Raw genomic sequence first — 19,872 nt, forward strand, 5'->3', positions numbered from 1 at the left:
TAGATAATTTTAGATTGCAAAGGGCCAGGTCATTCATATGCAAAAGCCTCTGTGCACAGCTTGGGTGGGGCGGGGTCTCAGGGAATCAACAGGGTGGAGCAAACAGCTATGGCTGATCCTCAGCCCTGCCCTAAGAGGCCCGGGTCTCAGTGTCCCCTGGTAATTGCTGCAAGCACCTCTGAGAGAAAGCCGCCCTCGAGTTCCGCCCACTGCCAGACAGTCCAGCTTCTCCCCATATGAGTCTGGGTCCCCAGAGACTCTCCCGGAACTGGAGTTGAGAGCAGCCGGGAGCTCGTGACTCCCTCCCGATTGAAAAAGATAACTGCGTCCTCAGTTGCCAGCCCTTTCTGCATGCGCCTCCGTACCTCTGCACTTTACTTCTGCACCTCTTCTGAGTCTCAGTGTGCTTTTCTCTTTCCTTCTAGTTGTAGAATTTCCACTCAGCTAGCCTTCCTGTGGTTCTGGATGATGTCCGTTTTGTCTTTTAGTTATATTTTTGAAGTGGTTGTGCGAGGCAGCAATTTCAGATGTTTACCTATGCCGCCATCTTGGTTTCTCTAGGACTAACTTTTCAAAAAATACTTTTTAAATAATCTTAGTGAATAAATTTTTAAAATGTGATATTTTTCAGTTACTTTTAAAAAATCTATTGCTAGCAGTTACTTCAAAAAAAATCTGACCTTTTCACTCTTATTTAAAAAATACAGATATATGATTCCCTCTACTGACATTCTTAAGTATTTATTAATATTTAGGCAACATAAGTTTCTTCAAGAAGCTAAACTTATCTTTACTTAGAAGCTTTGATATTCAAATAATTTTTTCCCTTCTGATGGTATATCATAATTACAGAAAAACCATTGCTAAAAACGACAACAATAAAACTTATTGTTGGTGGTCTCTCTGCTTTAGAATATTCTGCTTTCAAATATTCTTTTCTGGAGAACTGACATTTAGCTACATATAAATGAAGTGTTCATGTAAAAGAATGTATTAAATAACTTATGTGCAGGCACCATGGAGAATAAACAGATGATTACAATATGGCTTTTTACTTTAAGAAGTTGATAATCTTTAAAAATATTTATTCTGGAGTCTATTGTTCCAGTATTCCTGGCTCTTCTAGGTCTATTGTAATTAACTCCTTTTTAGAGTTAAGGTGGTGAAGAACAGAGTTTATTTTGGACATACGTTTGAAATGCCTTTTAGACAGACATCCAAGTGGTGATATTAAGGAAACTGTTGAGTATGAGTCTGGCAAACAGGAATTATCTGGGCTGGAGATATAAATTTGGGTGTCACTAGTATGTGGATGGTATTAACACAGTGAGTCTGGATGTGATTACCACGGAAGTTAAATGTGGAGAATGAAAAGGACTAAGGCCACCCTAGGGTATGCTAACATTAAGCTGTTGGGAGCAATGAGGATGAACCAGAAAAGGAAGCTGGAAAGAGGTGGTCAGTGAGACAGGAAACCCGGGAGAGGTGGAGTCCTGGATGCTAACTGAAGAGTGTTTCACGGTAGTGGTCATCTGTTACAGAAACTACTGCCAAACAAACTGAGGATCAGTCATTGACCATTGATTTTAGTAATGTGGAGTTCCTTGGTGACCTTGAAGAATGGGGGCAAAAGCCTGATTAGGGTGGGTTTAAGAAAGTAAGGGAGTAGAGAAGTTGGAGACAATTGAACAAACAATTATTTTGAGTAAATGGGAGTGGAAAAATAGGTAGCTGGAGGCAGAAGCATTTGTATTTTATCTGTTTTCTTAATGAGAATGCATGGATGAGGAAGATGTTGGAGTTATGAAAAAAAGGTGTAAAATAATTCTCTAGGAGAGTATGAGAGTAAATAGATTAGGAAAATGTAGGAGTGCCGGAGGACACTAACATCCACTTGAAGTTAACCGTCATGCATTTAAAGCATATGTCTTTTCCAGTTGTATTTAGCTGTATGGGTACCAGGCATGGAGTAGGCAGAGAGTTGGCTTTAATCGGGACTAAGATTTTGCCTAATGGTTTGGATAAAGTGATAAAGGGGCAGGGAAGTGAAGTTGTATACAAAAAGGGAGGGATTGTAACACTGTATTACAAAATCTAAGATGATCATGAGGGAAACAAGGACAAAGAGAGGGGAATAATGGACAGTCAGAGGTATTGGTAGTATTAAAATAAGGTTCTGCAAACTACAGCTTGCAAATCTGGGCCCAAATCTCTTTTATATGGCTCTTTAGAATTGGTTTTATAGTTTTAAAGTGTTCTAAAAAATAACAAACAAGAATAAGCTATGCAACAGAAACCACATATGGTCAACAGAATATAAAATGTTTACTGTCTGACCCTTTACAAAACAGCTAGAAAGTTAAGTGTGTTTTGAGAGTGGGATGATTGAACTTGAGAGGAGTGCAGTTATCCTTAATGACAAGGATATAGGACTAGATGATGACCATAGATAGGAGTGAATGACTGAAGTAGAGAGGCTGATAAGAATGTTGGAGGATGCCATCTGATAGCTAAAATAAATTCTTAACAGACCCTTCTATATTTGTTTCAAAAAGAAAGCCACCTATACATTCTCTTTACCTGTGTATATAGCACTACATCTCTCTTAATGAAATTAACAAAAGAAAAGTCAATTGTATCCTGCCACAGCTAAATTTGAAATCAATAAGTATTGCAGAAAAATTTAATGGCTCTAGCAAATAGATTACAACTTATTATTTAAGTAGGATTTTAGAGTTTACTTACTTCCGTGGCATATAGGGAAGATTAAAGTAGACATCATTAATCTTTTTTGAGAGCAAATAAATGGCACTTTATATTTTGCTGTTTTTTTGTTTGTTTGTTTGTTTTTTTTCCGGAGGATGTACATTTGATTAAGAAAATCTGGAAAACACCTTATAAAAATAGCAAATTTTCTTTTTTGGGTGTTCTTAAGTGTCATATCTATACTGTTACAGTTATTGTTGTTACAAACCACCTCAAAACTTAACGGCTGAAAACAGCATTCATTTGTTTTGCTCATGAATTTGTAATTTCGGCAAGGTTTGGTAGAAACAGCTCATCCCTGCCTCACATCAGTTAGAGCTATCTAACTGGAACTGAAGGATGTATTATCAAGATGGCTTAACTCACAAGGCTAACATGTTGGTGCTGGCTGTTGGTTTGTCTCCACCTGGACCTCTCTAATGGGGTCACTTGGGCTTGCTGCTAACATGGCGGTTGGGTTCTAAGAGCACACAGCTCAAGAGACAGAAAGTTGTCCTAGAAACTGGTACACCTATATTTGTGTGGTCAAACAGTGACAGCACAGATTCAAGGGAGGGGACATTTACATCCTCCCTCCTCCATTTGATGGGAGGCAAATCAAAGAATTTTGGACTCTTAAAACTGCCACATGTACCTTAATACAGTTAACAAAGGCATTTCTATCCCTATCCATTTTCAGTGTTCATCTTAAATGCCACCATTATTATGAACCCTTTCTTCATCCCATCACTGAGTTTATATCTTCCCCTTCTTGAACTCTCCATTGTACTTTATTGGTTCTTTTTTTATGGCAGTTACCTTGCATATGTGTATTTTGTAATTTTGTATTATCTTTGCTTGCCACCTCTAATGCAGCTCTGGGTCCCATTCAGTAGTGCCTTCCTTATAATGGCTGCTTAATAAATGTGTTGAGCTTAAGAAAATAAAAGGAAACCTATTTTTAATTCATGAATTTTGTTTAAATGTTATGAAATAGTAATTTACCAAATGGGACAATCTTGGTGAACTTTCAGATCAAGTTTGCATTTTAGAAAGAACACTTTTTTTTTGTAATATGGAGAATGGATTGGAGAGAGCAAGGCTGAGACTTGGAGATCAATTTGGATATCATCTAGCATAGGTAAGAGATAAAGGCCTGCACTAAAGTTGTAGTGAAGGAGTTGAAAGGAAGAGATTTAAGAGAATTCAGATTTAAGAGTAGATTGACAGGACTCAATGGCAATCAGATTTGGAAGAGGAGTCACAATATTGCCTAGGTTTTTGGCTTGGGTAACTGGTTAGATGTTAGTGTTTTAAGCAAGATAAGGAACATAAGAATTGGAGTAGTAGGTTGTGTAAAAGATAATGAATTTGTTTTGTTGAGTGGGAATTATATTCTTTATAGAAAGTTGATTATTTGTAATGGAGCTCAGGAAAAAGGTTGAGGTTATAGATATAGATTAGAAATCATTGGGAAGTATAGGCAACATACTTATTGAAACCATGGGATTGAGTAAAATTTCCTAGGAAGAGGAAATAGAGGAGGAGGACCTATAGCAGAACTCTAGGGAACATTAATGTGTAAGGATAAATGGAAAAAGAAGAGCCCAGGAAAAAGACAGAAGCAATGAGCAGAGTTAAAAGTATAACTAAACTGGTATCTAAAAAATTGAAGTGTAGTAGAGAAGGCATCCACTGTCATAGTTTGCAAAAAGTCAAGTACCAGTAAGTAGAAGACAAATGAGGCAATTGTAGCTGACAGGTTATATAACAGAGTGAGGGCATTGTTGTCATAAAAACTGGGATTTGAATCTTGGCTCCAGCTCTGAGCTGGAGTAATTTTTGGCAAGTTACTTAGTTTCTGAGCTTTGGTTTCGTTTGAAAACTGAGGATAGGTACTATCTCAAAGAATTAACTAGTGCATAATATTATATAAATACTACATAGATTAGTAAACTCACATAAAGCACCTGGTATAGTACCTAGCAGATAATAGGGATCGATAAAGAGCAGCTACGCTAATGACAATAATGGCAATATGACCAAAACAATGGTCCTTTCAGTGGTGGGTGATACTGTGGAAGTTATGAAGGAGCACAAAAATCCGATTGTGTTGTGTTGAGGAGTGAAATGTTAGGGAAGTTTTTCTTTTTTCAAAAAGCTTTGCCTCTATGGGAAGGAAGATTTTGGAGTCATTTCTGTTAATAAAAAGCCATCAACCTATTGAGAAAATAATTTCAGTAGAGAAGTAGGGTAGAAGCTGTATTTAAAGGATCTCGGTATGAATAGGATTTGAAGATGATATAGTGAATGTAGACTTTAGAAAAATGTGAAAGTAAAAGGAAGAGATGTCATATGCATGTTCTTTATTATTGGTTTTTTAAAGGAATTATAAGTATATACATTTATTTATTTATTTGTTTGTTTATTTAATCTGCCTACCTACCAATTTATTTATTTATTTATTTTTGTCAATCCTCACCTGAGGATATTTTTCCATTGATTTTTAGAGAGAGTGGAAGAGAGAGGGAGAGACACAGAGAGAAATACCGATGTGTCTCACATGGATTGGTTGCCTCTGAACACACCCTGACCAGGGCCTGGGGATCTAGCCTGCAACCAAGGTAGGTGCCCTTGATCAGAATCCAACTCAGGACGCTTCAGTCCATGGCCGACGCTGTATTCACTGGGCCAAACTAACTAGGGCTATCTTCTATAATAATAAAAGCGTAATATGCTAATTAGACTGGATGTCCTTCCGGACGACCTTCCGGTGGAAGCTGGGGCTGTGAGGGAAGCCCCGGTTCCGGGTGCCAGAGGGAAGCTGGTGCTAGCAGCTGGGGGAGGGAAGGCCTACTCTTGCACAAATTTCACGCATCAGGCCTCTAGTATGTATATAAATTTAAACAATGAAACTTGAATTTATATAAATTGAAAAATAGAAACTCTCCTGAAGATAAACCCCCATACCCCATTTAAATACATCTCATATTTATAAAGAGCCAAATTCACCCTAGGTTTAAGTTTCCATATGCATGTGAATGACTCATAGGCTTAAAGTTTTTTTTTTTTTTTTTTTTTTTTTTTTTTTAAATATATTTTATTGATTTTTTACAGAGAGGAAGGGAGAGAGATAGAGAGTTAGAAACATCGATGAGAGAGGAACATCGATCAGCTGCCTCCTGCACATCTCCTACTGGGGATGTGCCCGCAACCCAGGTACATGCCCTTGACCGGAATCGAACCTGGGACCTTTCAGTCCGCAGGCCGACGCTCTATCCACTGAGCCAAACCGGTTCCGGCGGCTTAAAGTTTTTTCTCATTACTAAAATTCACTAAGTTTTGTGGGGGTTTTTTTATTTGTTTGTTTTTGAGGCTAAGAACTGCACACAAAAATTCAGAAAGTCTTTGGCCAATGCTAAGGAAAATATGAGGATTGTGTTTGTAGATTTGCCAACACTATTTAAAGAAATATGAAACCCAGAGTGCATAAAAGACTTTTTAGTTCACAGGTGATTTCAGCTAGGATGAAAAATCATGCCTCCTAAATATTATATAGTGTTCTTCCTACTACAGCTTGATACCAAAACAAATGCAGAATTTTTTTTTATCAGTATGTAAAGAAGTAGTATTTAAAAATTTGATGAAATTGAGAGGTAATTATTTGTATTATAGCACATTTATCTCAAGAATTATTTAATACTAAGCTAGGGTTATAGATTTAAGTTTTTACATAAATTATGAATTTGCACTTTAAATATGTTCACAATAACTTTAGGAAAACATTTAATTTGAAAATTAATCTGTATTTTATTTTAATAATTGATTTAGAAATTGTAGATTGCTTAACTATTGATTTATTGTAATCTCTGGAACTTTTAGATGTATACTACTTCTATTAGTTATTGCTTATTAAATAATCTTCTGTGCTGTGGCTAAGTTCTTTGCATTGATTTATTTAATCTTTACAAAAACTATAAGAGGTAAATATTCTCATTATGAGGAAGCTGTACTGAGAGATGCTATCAGCTTGGAAAAGGCTGCATGCACATCTAATAAATGGGGTGGAGCTAAAATTTAAATTAAAACAGTTTGATCCCAGAGTTTATGCTTTAGCAACTATCCTGTTAGTTGAGGGAAGGAGACTGGACTTTGGGTGGTGAACACACAATACAATATGTAGATGATGTAAAATAATGATGAACTGTTCATCATTATTTTAAACCTTTCTTTTGTATCATACTATAGTAGTTTAAAATCTTATTTTGATTTGTTTTATTATAATTTTAAAAATTTGTCCTCATATTCAGTGAGTGTGATTTTTATTGAATCCGTGATTGGTCATTGATAAGGATGTTAAACCATCCTCCAGTGTAGAATTGACCTTATGGAATACCTGTTATAATACTATACCAGATTGAGGTGGAATGCTAGGTAAATCTTTTGGGGGATGCTACTTTATATTTCAATGCAGGAAATATTTAATATAACCATATGACTACTTTGTTGAGTACTGGAAACTTTTTGGCATAGTAATAACACAAGGCATTTGTGAATGGCAAGTGGCTAAAAGTTGAGAAATCTTAGATATTTTATTTTTTAAAATTGATTTGAGAGAGAGAGAGAGGAGAGAGAAACATCAGTGTGAGAGAGAAACATCACTTGGCTGCCTCTTGCACGCATCCCAACCGGGATTGAGCTTGCAACCTGGGTATGTGCCCTGACCAGGAGTTGAGCCCACCACATTTTGGTGTATGGGATGACATTTCAACCAACTGAGCCATACTGACCAGGGCAAATCTTAGATATTTTAAATCAAGACTTACCAGAATATTTCATAACACTTTACCAAGTGTAGATTTAGATTGTATCACTAGCTATTTTTAACTATTGATATTGTAACTCTTATTAGGATGACATAGGTTAATAAAATTATATAGGTTTCAGTTGTACAATTCTATAATATATCATCTACATATTGTATTGTGTGTTCACCACCCAAAGTCCAGTCTCCTTCCCTCAACATTTATCCCCCTATACCTTCTTTTACCTTCCTAACCCCCTTTTCTCTCTAGTAATCATTATACTGTCTTTATTACCTGCTTTGCCTTTGAAAATGATGATACTATTTTCTCCCTTTCCTGACTCTTGTATATCATTTACCCCCCTTTGTCTGCTTAAATTTAAATTTTGAAACTATTATGCTAAGTCTCTTTTATGGAATGTTAGACATGGTGTTCTTTGCTTACCAGTTAGTTATAAACCTCACCTTATAGTAGCGCATGAGTGATGTTAAAAATGTGCTTTGGTTAATTTTCACAGGGTAAATGCACATTCAGAGGAAGCACATCATAAAACTTTCTGTAAAGGGCCAGATAGTAAATATAATAAACTAGAGACCCAGTGCATGAAATTTGTGCACACAGCGGGGTGGGGAGTCCCCTCAGCCTGGCCTGCGCCCTCTCGCAGTCCGGGAGCCCTTGGGGGATGTCCAAATGATGGCTTAGGCCCACTCTAGTCGGACATCCTTAGCGCTGCCACGGAGGTGGAAGAGGCTCCCACCACCACTGCTGCGCTTGCCAGCCATGAGCCTGGCTTCTGGCTGAGTGGCACTCCCCCTGTGGGAGCACACTGACCACCAGGGGGCAGCTCCTGCATTGAGCGTCTGCCCCTTGTAGTCATAGCAACCAGTTGTTCCACGGTTCGGTCGATTTGTATATTAGCCTTTTATTATATAGGACTAGAGGCCTGTTGCACGAAAAGATTCATGCAATAGGTCTTCCCTTCCCCTGGCTGCCTGCACCGGTTTTCCTTCGGCACCAGGGACCCAGGCCTTCGCTCCGGCCGGAGCCGCCTTCAAAGCCTTCGCTGCTCCGGCCGAACCCGCCTTCAGTCTTCGCTCAGCCACTTCACGCCTACATATTGGCGCCATCTTTGTTGGCAGTTAATTTGCATATCTCGCTGATTAGCCAATGGGAAGCATAGCGAAGGTATGGTCAATTACTCTGTTTGTCTATTATTAGATAGGATAGGATGGCTTTGAGAGCCATATGGTCTCTGTTGCAACTACTCAGCTCTTTTAAAGCAGCTACTGACAATCTGTAAACAAAAGAGCATTATTGTATTTTAGTAAAACTACAAAAAGAAGCAGCAGCCTGGATATGGCACATTTGCCAACCCCGTTACAGAAAATCTTTTAATTTCTGCAACTAAATATAAGATTTATTTATGGTGATACATTATTTATGCTGAGTAGGAAGTTTTCTTTTATTGAATGTATTGGCAAAAAGAAAGTAGTATACTGAGAAAATAGCAGTAGTGTAAAGGAGAATACGCATGGTACCTAATAGTAAAGAATACTTTTGCTACATTTCTATGACTACTTAGATTAATTACCTCATAAATTATTTGATAATTCCAGAATATACTTATTCACTCATTTTTTAGAGTTACCATTGTTTTTATCTTGAAAAACCTGCAATTTTCACTAAATTCTGGTAAACTTTCTTTTCTTTATTATAAATTAGGAAGGGTTACCGTAAAAGACACGACACATTGGGTGATGATTTTATTTTACTTGAATTTATTTTGAAAAGTGATATCAGTGGATGGATTGAGATCAAGGTTTATTGTGTAAATATATGCAGTTGACTTGTAGGTTCAGAAATAGAGTACTCTGGTATAGTCAGTTTTCAATGTTACATTTTATAGATTTCTTATTACAAGCAGTTTTAGCCCTATAAATGCCTTTTGGTGTCACAAAATTAAATTAAATGTAAATAATGTGGTATTGGCTAATGTGGTATATTGGATATTAAATGTAATTTATACTTTTTATTCTTTTTCTCAGAGATTCGTCAGCGAACTGCAGCTCAAAGAAACCTTTCTCCAACACCAGTAAGGTCTAGCCAGGGCCCTCCTCCACAAGTTCCAGTATCTCCTGGTCCAACAAAGGACACTTCAGCCCCTGGTGGGCCCCCAGAAAGAACTGCTACTCCAGCCTTATCGTCAAATGTGTTACCAAGACGTCTTGGATCCCCTGCTACTTCTGTGCCTGGAATGGGTAAACAGAGCACTAAATGTTATTTACAGTTTATATTGTTTTCTCTGGTTACCAATAAAACGGGCCATTTTCAGACAGTATGGAAATGGCATTTCATTTGGAAATAGCAGAGCAGTTATCTGATTAAGCAGGAGTTCCATATTCAATTAGCCATAACTCTTTACAGCTGGCACCTTGTGATACTGAAACCTATTTCTTGAGCTCATTTAACTGTTATGGCTTCTTTGTTTAAATGGCGATAAAACTTTGTAGTATTTGTAGTCAATAGTATAGCATATCTTTTTATATTCACCTTTAGAATGGCTCCAGATTTATTTAACATGGGGATAGAAGAGAACACTTTTGGAATATATTTATGCTTTTTGCTACACCCTTCACATATATTTTTAAACAGGACAATTAACATATTTCAGGAAGAATATTCCTTTATTGTGGTGTACAGTACTACTGTTGTTAATATGGACTGGTATTAAAGTATTCTTTTATAAGCCAAAGAATCTTAGTATTTTGTGACAGATACTTTAGCATCAAGTCCATTTAAATTAGCATATTTTCTTTACTATTATTTCATTCCTTTGGATTCTCTCTTTTTTTAAAAAAAAATATGTTTTTATTGATTCAGAGAGGAAGGGAGAGGGAGAGAGAGAGATAGAAACATCAATGTTGAGAGAGAATCAACGGTCGGCTGCCTCCTGCACACCCTCTACTGGGGAATAAGACTGCAAGCTGGCATGTGTTCTGACGGGAATTGAACCCTGACCCCCGGTTTCATAGGTCGACGCTCAACCACTGAGCCACACTGATCGGGCAGATTCTCCTTTTTTAGTGTGGAGGATCACTAGGGAAGATCCCATTTTTGGAGTGTAATATATTACGTTACCCTGCAATTATCTTTTGGGTGTGATTGGGACTTGGAAGTTCATTGCTTTAGCAAATCACATTATTTTATGTAGATTCCATGTCAGGTTCTTGACTCTAATTATAAATTATACTATTTTAGGATATTTAATTCTAATTTAGATTATGTTGATATTTTTATGACTAATTACTAATATAATTTATAATGATTTTGAGGCTAGTCAGTAGTTGATATCAGATATTCAAGACACTTATGTAATAAAATCAATAACCAATCTAAATGTTAATATTACAGTAGATTGTTTTTCCTGCTTTTCCTTCAAAAAAAGCAGCATTACATTTTAGAAAACTAGAAAACTGTTAATTTATAAACATTAAGAAATCTGGCTGTAAATGAAATATATACAAATCATATTTTTCAAAAACAGTTATTGAAAAAATACTTTTAAACTTGACATACAATGATGTTCCTTAAGGTAGCCATGTATTTTGTGAAATTGAGAAAAATGAAATTGATTGAAAATTATTTATCTTTCAATTGTTATCTGACTGATTTGAGATACCCATGATGTTTAAAGTTCGTAGTTGTTTAATGAAATACTGTTTTGGTGAGAATGCATGTATTATATACAGTTGTGTATCTAATTAGTTTTAAAGAAATACAAGTTTAGCAACTTACATAAAGTAAAAACTGTATTGCACATTTCAGAGTAGGGTTAGAAGGAATAATGGCCTAAATTTCATGATCATGTCAATATAACATTTTACCAAAGTTTTAAATTAGTTTCTGTGTAAGACTGTCTTTAAGTTGTACATTGCCAAAAATATGAATGAGTTAAGTGATTTCTTATAGAGAAGATTAATAATTCATTTTTTCATTATGCCATATTTGTGGAAGAGAATCAATTTAATGTGTATTACCACAGGGCACCCATATGTTTGAAAATTAATAAGCAGCAGGTACTTGATAATTTGCCAAGCTATATAAAAATGACCAGTATTCCTACAATGATTGCACTTGATGTTTGTATTAATTACTGTAAATCCTTAACAGTATGAAGATGAATATGCATTATTTTAAAAGTTAATAAGTATGTAAGGATTTTAAGATATTTTTATGAAATCTGTTATTTTATGCATTCAGATTCCATTATGGACATTTTCATTTTAAACATGTAGAAGTAAAATATTCCAGCAAAAGTTAAGTTGGCTTAAATGCTTTCTGAATCTCATTTGGCATGCTTATTCAAGTTGAAAATTTTATGAGTTAACACTTAACAGTCTGCATTAATGTTTATTTTGTTATGATAATGATTGAATGTTGTTAGTACAAGTAAACAGATAACTTAACTGATAAAACCAGAAAAATGTACTTGATTTGTAATACTAATTACTTTTTCTAGAACTAAATTTTATTTACTAATAGCTATAATTTTGGTATCTTTTGCTTATTTTTAAGTTGGTAATAGTTTTTAGGTTTGTGATTATTTACAAAGCAAATCTCTTATTCTTTAAAGTATTAATATAATATCCTACCTTAAGCCTATCTTAACTGCTTTAAAGTTTTTGTCATAGACAATTTGTAAACCTTGTATCCTTGTGTGGCAAGGCTTGTTCCAACAAGGCCTCATTTTGTTTCAAAAGCTTCTGTGGGGTCTCCTGTAAATCTCCATTGCTGCTCATATTACTCTTAAGTTCATCCTGCCTTGTTTTACAAAGGCAGACATCACATCTTTATCCTCCCACTTTCTTCTCAGTGCTTCTTCTGTGTTGTCTTTTCGTTTAGAGTATTTCCTGTAGACAGTTCTCCTTCACTTTTGAGAGATTGTGGAGTAACAATTCATAGTTTGTGTAACTCTCTATTCTTGTTATTATTTTTATATGATATAAATAAATCATTAACTAAATTCTAGGTTATTCTTCCACTCCCCACTCTCCATTCCTCTCTTCTGATATTACCTAATTTATTACACGAACATAATATATTTTTCTATTTATTTAGATATTTAGTTTTTCTCAGCAATGTTTTATAATGATCAGTATATAGGTTTTGCACATTTTTGCTAAATGTACTAGTACATCTATTTTATATTTTTGATCAAATTATAAATTATATTTTTAAAAACTATGTCCAGTTGTTCATTTTAATATATATAGAAATGCAATTGATTTTTGTATATTAATTTTATATTCTATAATCTTGCTAAACTCATCTCAATAGCTTTTTTATAGATTCCATAGTATTTTCTACATAGACTATCAAATTGTGGATACAGTACTACTTCTTCCTTTCTACTTGATTTCTTTTATTTCTTTTTCTTGCCTTATTACACTCACTAAACCTTTATTAGTAAAATGCTGAATAGAAGTGGTGAGAATAGACATCCTTGCCTTATTGCTGATCTTAGGAGGAAAGCATGATATTAGCTATCATTTGTTTTTTGTAGATAGCGTTTATCAGGTTGAGGAGTACCTTTCTATTCCTAGTTAGCTGAAGGTTTTTATTAGTAATGGATTATGAATTTTGTCAAATGCTTTTTCTGCATCAATTGAGATGCTTACATGGGGTTTTATTTTATTTTATTTTTTAAAAATATCTTCATTTAGTGAAATACATTAATTTTTAAATGTTAAATGACCTTGCTTTCTTGGGATAAATCTCATTTGGTCATGATGTTTTATTTTATACACACATGCACACATATATTGTTGAGTATAGTGTGCGAAATTTTTGTTAAAAATATTTATATTAGGAATATCAGTTAATAGTATTTTTTTTTCTTCTGTCAGTGGAATGCTGGCCTTATATGAGTAGTAAGTATTTCCTTCAGTTTATGGACAAGTTTGTATATAATTGATATCATTTATTTCTTAAATGTTTGGTAGAATTTATAGGTTGAAACATCTTGGCCTGGTGTTTTATTTGTAGGAGAGGTTTTTTTTTAATTAAATTTTTTTTTTTAAAGAAAAATGGCAGACTGATATCCCTTATGAACATAGATGTAAAAATTCTTAACAAAATTTTAGCAAATTGAATTATCTATTTCTTGTTGAGCAAGTTGTGGTACCTTTGTAGTCTTTCAATCAATCTATGTCATCCAACTTATAAAATTATTTGGCATAATGCTATTCATAATATACCCTTATTATATTTGTAATATCTTTACAATTTGGATTTGTGTCATTTCTCTTATTCCCGATATTGGTATTTTGTATTTTCCCTCTTTCTTTTTCTGGTAAATCTGGCTAGAAGTTTACCAGTTTTATTGATCTTCTCAAACAACTAGCTTTTCTATATTATTCTTGTATTTTCCAATTTATTTGTTTTCTCTCTAATCTTTATTATTTCTTTTATTCTGTTCACATTGGATTTTATTTGCTTTTCGTTTTTAGTTTCTTAAGATGGAAGCTGAATTCATGGATTTTAGACCTATCTTATCTTCTTTTGTAAGTGGTTAGTGTTATAGGTATTTAGTGTTATAACATTTTCTCTAAGTACTGCTTAGCTGCATATCATAATATGATGTTTTAAAGTGTTTTATTTATTTAAAAATACTTTCTAATTTCCCTTTGAACCCTGAATTATTTCATGGATATTATTTCGTCTCCAAATACTTGGAGATTTTTTTTTTGCTTATTTTTAATTTAAATCAGTTATGGCCAGAAAACATACTTTGTATTATTTGAATCTTCTTAAATGTATTGAGATTTGTCTTATGTCTTTGAATATCATCTGTTTTGGTAAATGCTTTTTTTTCCTACTTGAGAAGAATATATAGTCATGTGCCACATATGGTGTTTTGGTGAGTGATGGACCTCATATACATATGATGGTGGTCCCATAAGATTTTAATGGAGATGAATTTCCTGTAAGAAATGGAAGGATATGTGGTTCAGGAGGAATTTTTTTCTTGGACAGAAACAATATCTGTTTGGCTTAGCAATAGATTCCCTTTCACTCTCAGAACCTCAATTTTGAGTGTATAGATTATATCCCAACCACTCAGCCACTCACCTGTATCAGCACAGAGGAGCTGTTTCCCCCAGCACTCTACATTCAGAGGGCACTACAGCCCTCCCAGATCTAGCTGATGGTGTTCAGAGAACATTGCTATAAATTCTTAGTTGAAGAACTGAGATCCTGTACAAGGACACAGGTCCACAGGTGCTACCTTAAAAAGTATTAAGTGCTGCTGCCACTTTAGTAAAAGCTTTCTGTAGTAGTGTGGAGCCAGCCTGTCCCTGAACTTTGCAAATATTTTCAGGCTCTATTTTCAGTTCAATGCCAGAGAGAGCCTTTTGTGCCAGACAGGGTCAATGGAACCAAAACATATTTCCAAAGTAAAGGTATTTCCTCAATTCTGCACCCTCTCCATGTTAAACACTGTTTTTTCATGAATACCACAAAGTTTCTTAATCTGACTACTACTCCAACAGGTAGCCAAAAACAACATTGCCATGACAATCCTTTATGTTCATTTATATATTCATCTGATTTCTTACTTTACTGAATCTCAGGCCACCTTTCACTCCTTCCTAACAGTCACTACTATGCTGATCTATGCCTTATCTAGACAGTTTCTCTTCAATGTTTCTAATAAGTGCAGCCCATATCCCTGTTCATGGAGAAACATTGACAGCTTCAGTGGTCTATTTCTGACCCTGTTGGAAGAAAGCAGGGGGAGGGCTTGTGGAACATTATTTATAAAGCCTTTAGTAGTGTGTAGCAATATCTTAGCCCAGTGATGGCGAACCTTTTGAGCTCCGCGTGTCAGCATTTTGAAAAACCCTAACTTAACTCTGGTGCCGTGTCACATATAGAAATTTTTTGGCCGAAACCAGTTTGGCTCAGTGGATAGAGCGTCGGCCTGCGGACTGAGAGGTCCCAGGTTCGATTCCGGTCAAGGGCATGTATCTGGGTTGCGGGCATATCCCCAGTAGGAGATGTGCAGGAGGCAGCTGATCGATGTTTCTCTCTCATCGATGTTTCTAACTCTCTATCTCTCTCCCTTCCTCTCTGTAAAAAATCAATAAAATATAAAAAAAAAAAAAGAAATTTTTTGATATTTGCAGCCATAGTAAAACAAAGATTTATATTTTTGATATTTATTTTATATATTTAAATGCCATTTAACAAAGAAAAATCAACCAAAAAAATGAGTTCGCATGTCACCTCTCTGACACACGTGTCATAGGTTCGCCATCACTGTCTTGGGGTTTCACATTCACTTACCATTTACTCACTGACTCACCCAGAGCAACTTCCAGTTCTGCAAGCTCCATTCATGGTAAGTGCCCTATACAAGTGTACCATTTTTAATCTTTCTGTGTTTGGATACACAAATAACATCCTATATAATAAAACCCTAATATGCAAATTGACCGAATGCACTGTGTTGAGCATCTTCCCCTCCCCCACAGAGGGAGACGACCAGATGTGGTAATGGGGGGGCGGGGCTGTCCAGCAGATGGTGCCAGGCCACCAGCCATGGCGGGTACTAGTGGGGGCCCCCCAATCGTCCCTCCTGCCGGTTGCCCCACAGATGGCTCTGATTGCCAGCCAGGCCTAGGGACCCTATTCTATATATTGGGAACAGTTTCTTAGATTTAAAAATTAAAACCTGGCAAGGCTACTCTAACTGAAAAAACAGGATGATGCAGTGATGACATGCATGGACTCTGGCTTGCACATTTTGTGGTCAGCCCTGATTCTGCCACTTGTAACTGTGTGACAAAGCCAATTAACTTCTCTCTGCTTCAGTTTTTCCACCCATAAGATGAGGAAAATGGTACTACTGCCTCAGAAGGATCATGTTATGTACTACTTTTCATAATCAGGGCAAAAAATGTAGCTGCCCATACAAATAGCAAGATGCCTTTCACCTGGATGAAAAGTGTGGTCATTGGTCCATGCAGTCTCCCGGATGTCCGACTGCTGGTTTAGGGGTCCCGGATTGTGAGAGGACGCAGGCCGGGCTGAGGGACCTCCCCCTCCCCCCATGCATGAATTTTGTACACCAGACCTCTAGTTGTGTTGTAATCACTTACGGTGTCCAGTACAGTAATGTGCTGTACAGGTTTGTAACCTGGGATAAATAGGCAGTATTATACCATATGGCTTAGGTGTATAATAGGTTATATACTGTCTAGGTTTGTATAAGTACAAATTTGATATTTGCACAATGATGAAATTGCCTAATGATGCATTTTTCAGAACATATCCCCGTCATTAAGCAATTAATGACTATATGCTGTTTCTGTTGGGTAGAGTGGCTATAAATGTCAACTAGGTCAAGTTGGTAGTAGATAATGTTCTTTTTTTAAAATATATTTTATTGATTTTTTACAGAGAGGAAGGGAGAGAGATAGAGAGTTAGAAACATCGATGAGAGAGAAACATCGATCAGCTACCTCCTGCACATCTCCTACTGGGGATGTGCCCGCAACCCAGGTACATGCCCTTGACCGGAATCGAACCTGGGACCTTTCAGTCCGCAGGCCGACGCTCCATCCACTGAGCCAAACCGGTTTCGGCTAATGTTGTTCTTTATCAACACTAAATGATTTGCTGACCTGCCAGCTATTGAGAGAAGGCTGTTGAAATCTCCAACTATAATTGTGTATTTGTTTATTTCTTTTCATAGTTCTATAATTTTTGCTTTATGTGTTTTAAAGCTCTGTTATGCACATATATATTTAGGATTGCTATGCCCACTTGATGAATTGACTTTTTGTGATTATGAAATTACTCTTTTATTTTATCCCTGAGAATATTCTTTGTTCAAAAATCTACTGTGCTTGATATTAATACAGCTACTATAGATTTTTTTTATTGGTGTTAATATATGTGTGTGTGTAAATGTATGTTTTTCTATCATTTACTTTTAACTTATTTGGTCTTTATATATAAAATGTCTTTTTTTTGTAAGTAGCTTATGTTGGTCCTTGCTTTCTTGTTCATTTTGTCAATCATTGCCTCAGAATGAGGATGTTCAGGCCACATACATTTAATATAATAATTGGTATGTATAGGTTTGAGTTAAATGTTCTATTGTGCTATTTCCCCTCCCCCCTATTTGTCCTATCTGTTCTGCGAACTTTCTTATGTTCTGCCTTCTTTTGGATTATTAATATTTTTAAAAATTAATTTTATTTTATTGATTTCTAGAGAGAAAGGGAGAGGGAGAGAGAGATAGAAACATCAATGATGAGAAAGAATCATTGATCAGCTGCTTTCTGCACACCCCCTACTGGGGACCGAGCTCTCAACCCGGGCATGTGCCCTGACTGGGAATTGAACCCTGACCTCCTGGTTCATAGGTCCACATTCAACCACTGAACCACACTAGTTGGGCTGGATTATTTTTTTTTATGATTCCATTGTATACATTTTGTTGCCTGATTAGCTATATTGCTTTTATGTATAATTTTAGTATTAGAATTCCATATTAGTGAAAAAATTTTTTTAAAAATAAAGGCATAGATGAAGACTTTTTCAGACATACAAACTGAAAAAATTCATCACTAGAACAATTTCATTACAAGAAATGTTAAAAGAAGTCCTTCAAGCAGAAGGAAAATGACACCAGATGAAAAGCTGGATCCAAAAAAAGAGGAGTACCAGAAATGATTATTATCATATGGGTAAAAAGATAATTGATGGTATAAAGGAAAAAATTAATTTTTTAAAAATATGTTTTTATTGATCTCAGAAAGAGGAAGCTAGAGGGAGGGGGAGAGAGAGAGAGAGAGAAACATCGATGAGATGTTTTGGGTTTTACAGTATATATCTTTGATTTATCAAAATTTATCTACACATGATAGGGTACCAGTTCATATATAGTTTAAGACTCTAACAACAGTATACTTACATTTTTCCTTTCCTAGCCTTTGTGCTGTTGTTGTCATGCATTTCGTTTCTACATATGTTATAAATCCCACAACAAATTATTTTTTTCCTGCCCTGCTGGTATGGCTCAGTGGTTGAGCATTGACTAGGAGGTCACTGTTCCTTTCTTGGTAGGGGGGCTTGCAGGAGGCAGCCAATTAATGTTCCTCTCTCATCGATGTTTCTATCTCCTTTCTCTTGCTTCCTCTCTCTGAGATCAATAAAAACATATTTTTTAAAAATTAATTTTTTCCTTAATACCATCAATTATCTTTTAAAAGATTTAAAAAGTAGTTGTTTTGTATTTTTACCCACATGGTAACCATTTCTGGTACTCTTCTTTTCTTTGGATCCAGTTTTTCATCTGGTGTCATTTTCCTTCTGCTTGAAGGACTTCTTTTAACGTTTCTTGTAATGAAATTGTTCTAGTGATGAATTTTTTCAGTTTGTATGCCTGAAAAAGTCTTCATATTTGCCTTCATTTTTAAAAGACTTTTTTCACTAATATGGAATTTTAATTTGATAGTTTTTCCTCAGAATTTCTTTTTTTTTTTTTAAATATATTTTATTGATTTTTTACAGAGAGGAAGGGAGAGAGATAGAGAGTTAGAAACATCGATGAGAGAGAAACATCGATCAGCTGCCTCCTGCACATCTCCTACTGGGGATGTGCCCGCAACCCAGGTACATGCCCTTGACCGGAATCGAACCTGGGACCTTTCAGTCCGCAGGCCGACGCTCTATCCACTGAGCCAAACCGGTTTCGGCTTTCCTCAGAATTTCTAACATATTGTTTCGTTGTCTTCTGGCTTGCTTATTTTTCTGATAAGAAATGTGCTGTCATTCCTATCTCTGTTTCTCTGTACATAATGTATCTTTTTCTGACTGCTTTTAAGGTGTTCTCTTTATCACTAGTTTTAAACAATTTGAATATATTGTGTCCTGTTGCAAAATTATGCTTCTTGTGCTTAAGGTTTGTTGATATTTTTGTATCTATGGGTTTATACTTTTCATCAAAGTTGGAAAATTTGGGTGCATTATTTATTCAAATATTACTTTCTTTTCCCTTTTCCTCTTCTCTGGACTCCCAATTATATGTATGTTAGAATAGACTGTTCTATAGCTCACTGATGATTTTTTTTTCCTATTTATTTATTTATTTTTATTGCTTAAAGTATTACAAAGGGTATTACATATGTGTCCTTTTTACTGATGATTTTTTCATTTAAAAATATTTTTAGTCTGTGTTTTGTATGGTTTCAATTGCTATATCTTTATAATTACTAATTTTTTTTTCTGTAATGTGCAAACTGTTATT

At 35.4% G+C, this 19,872-nt stretch overlaps 1 protein-coding gene across 9 annotated transcripts in view; it reads left to right on the plus strand.

Annotated features, from left to right (window-relative positions):
- The window catches only part of LNPK (lunapark, ER junction formation factor), a 75,667-nt gene that overhangs the window by 42,174 nt on the left and 13,621 nt on the right, over positions 1-19,872 (plus strand). For all 9 annotated transcript variants that reach the window (XR_004969135.1, XM_036318641.1, XM_036318642.1 and 6 more), the window contains one exon: positions 9,596-9,808. Coding sequence is in view for 8 of the 9 variants with exons in the window: in XM_036318641.1 (XP_036174534.1) it covers positions 9,596-9,808 (213 nt within the window). In the remaining variant the exon portion in view is untranslated. The remainder of the gene's footprint in view (positions 1-9,595; positions 9,809-19,872) is intronic.

This window comes from Myotis myotis, unplaced genomic scaffold (genome assembly GCF_014108235.1).
Source record: "Myotis myotis isolate mMyoMyo1 unplaced genomic scaffold, mMyoMyo1.p scaffold_m19_p_8, whole genome shotgun sequence".
In the NCBI taxonomy this organism is placed as follows: Eukaryota; Metazoa; Chordata; class Mammalia; order Chiroptera; family Vespertilionidae; genus Myotis; species Myotis myotis.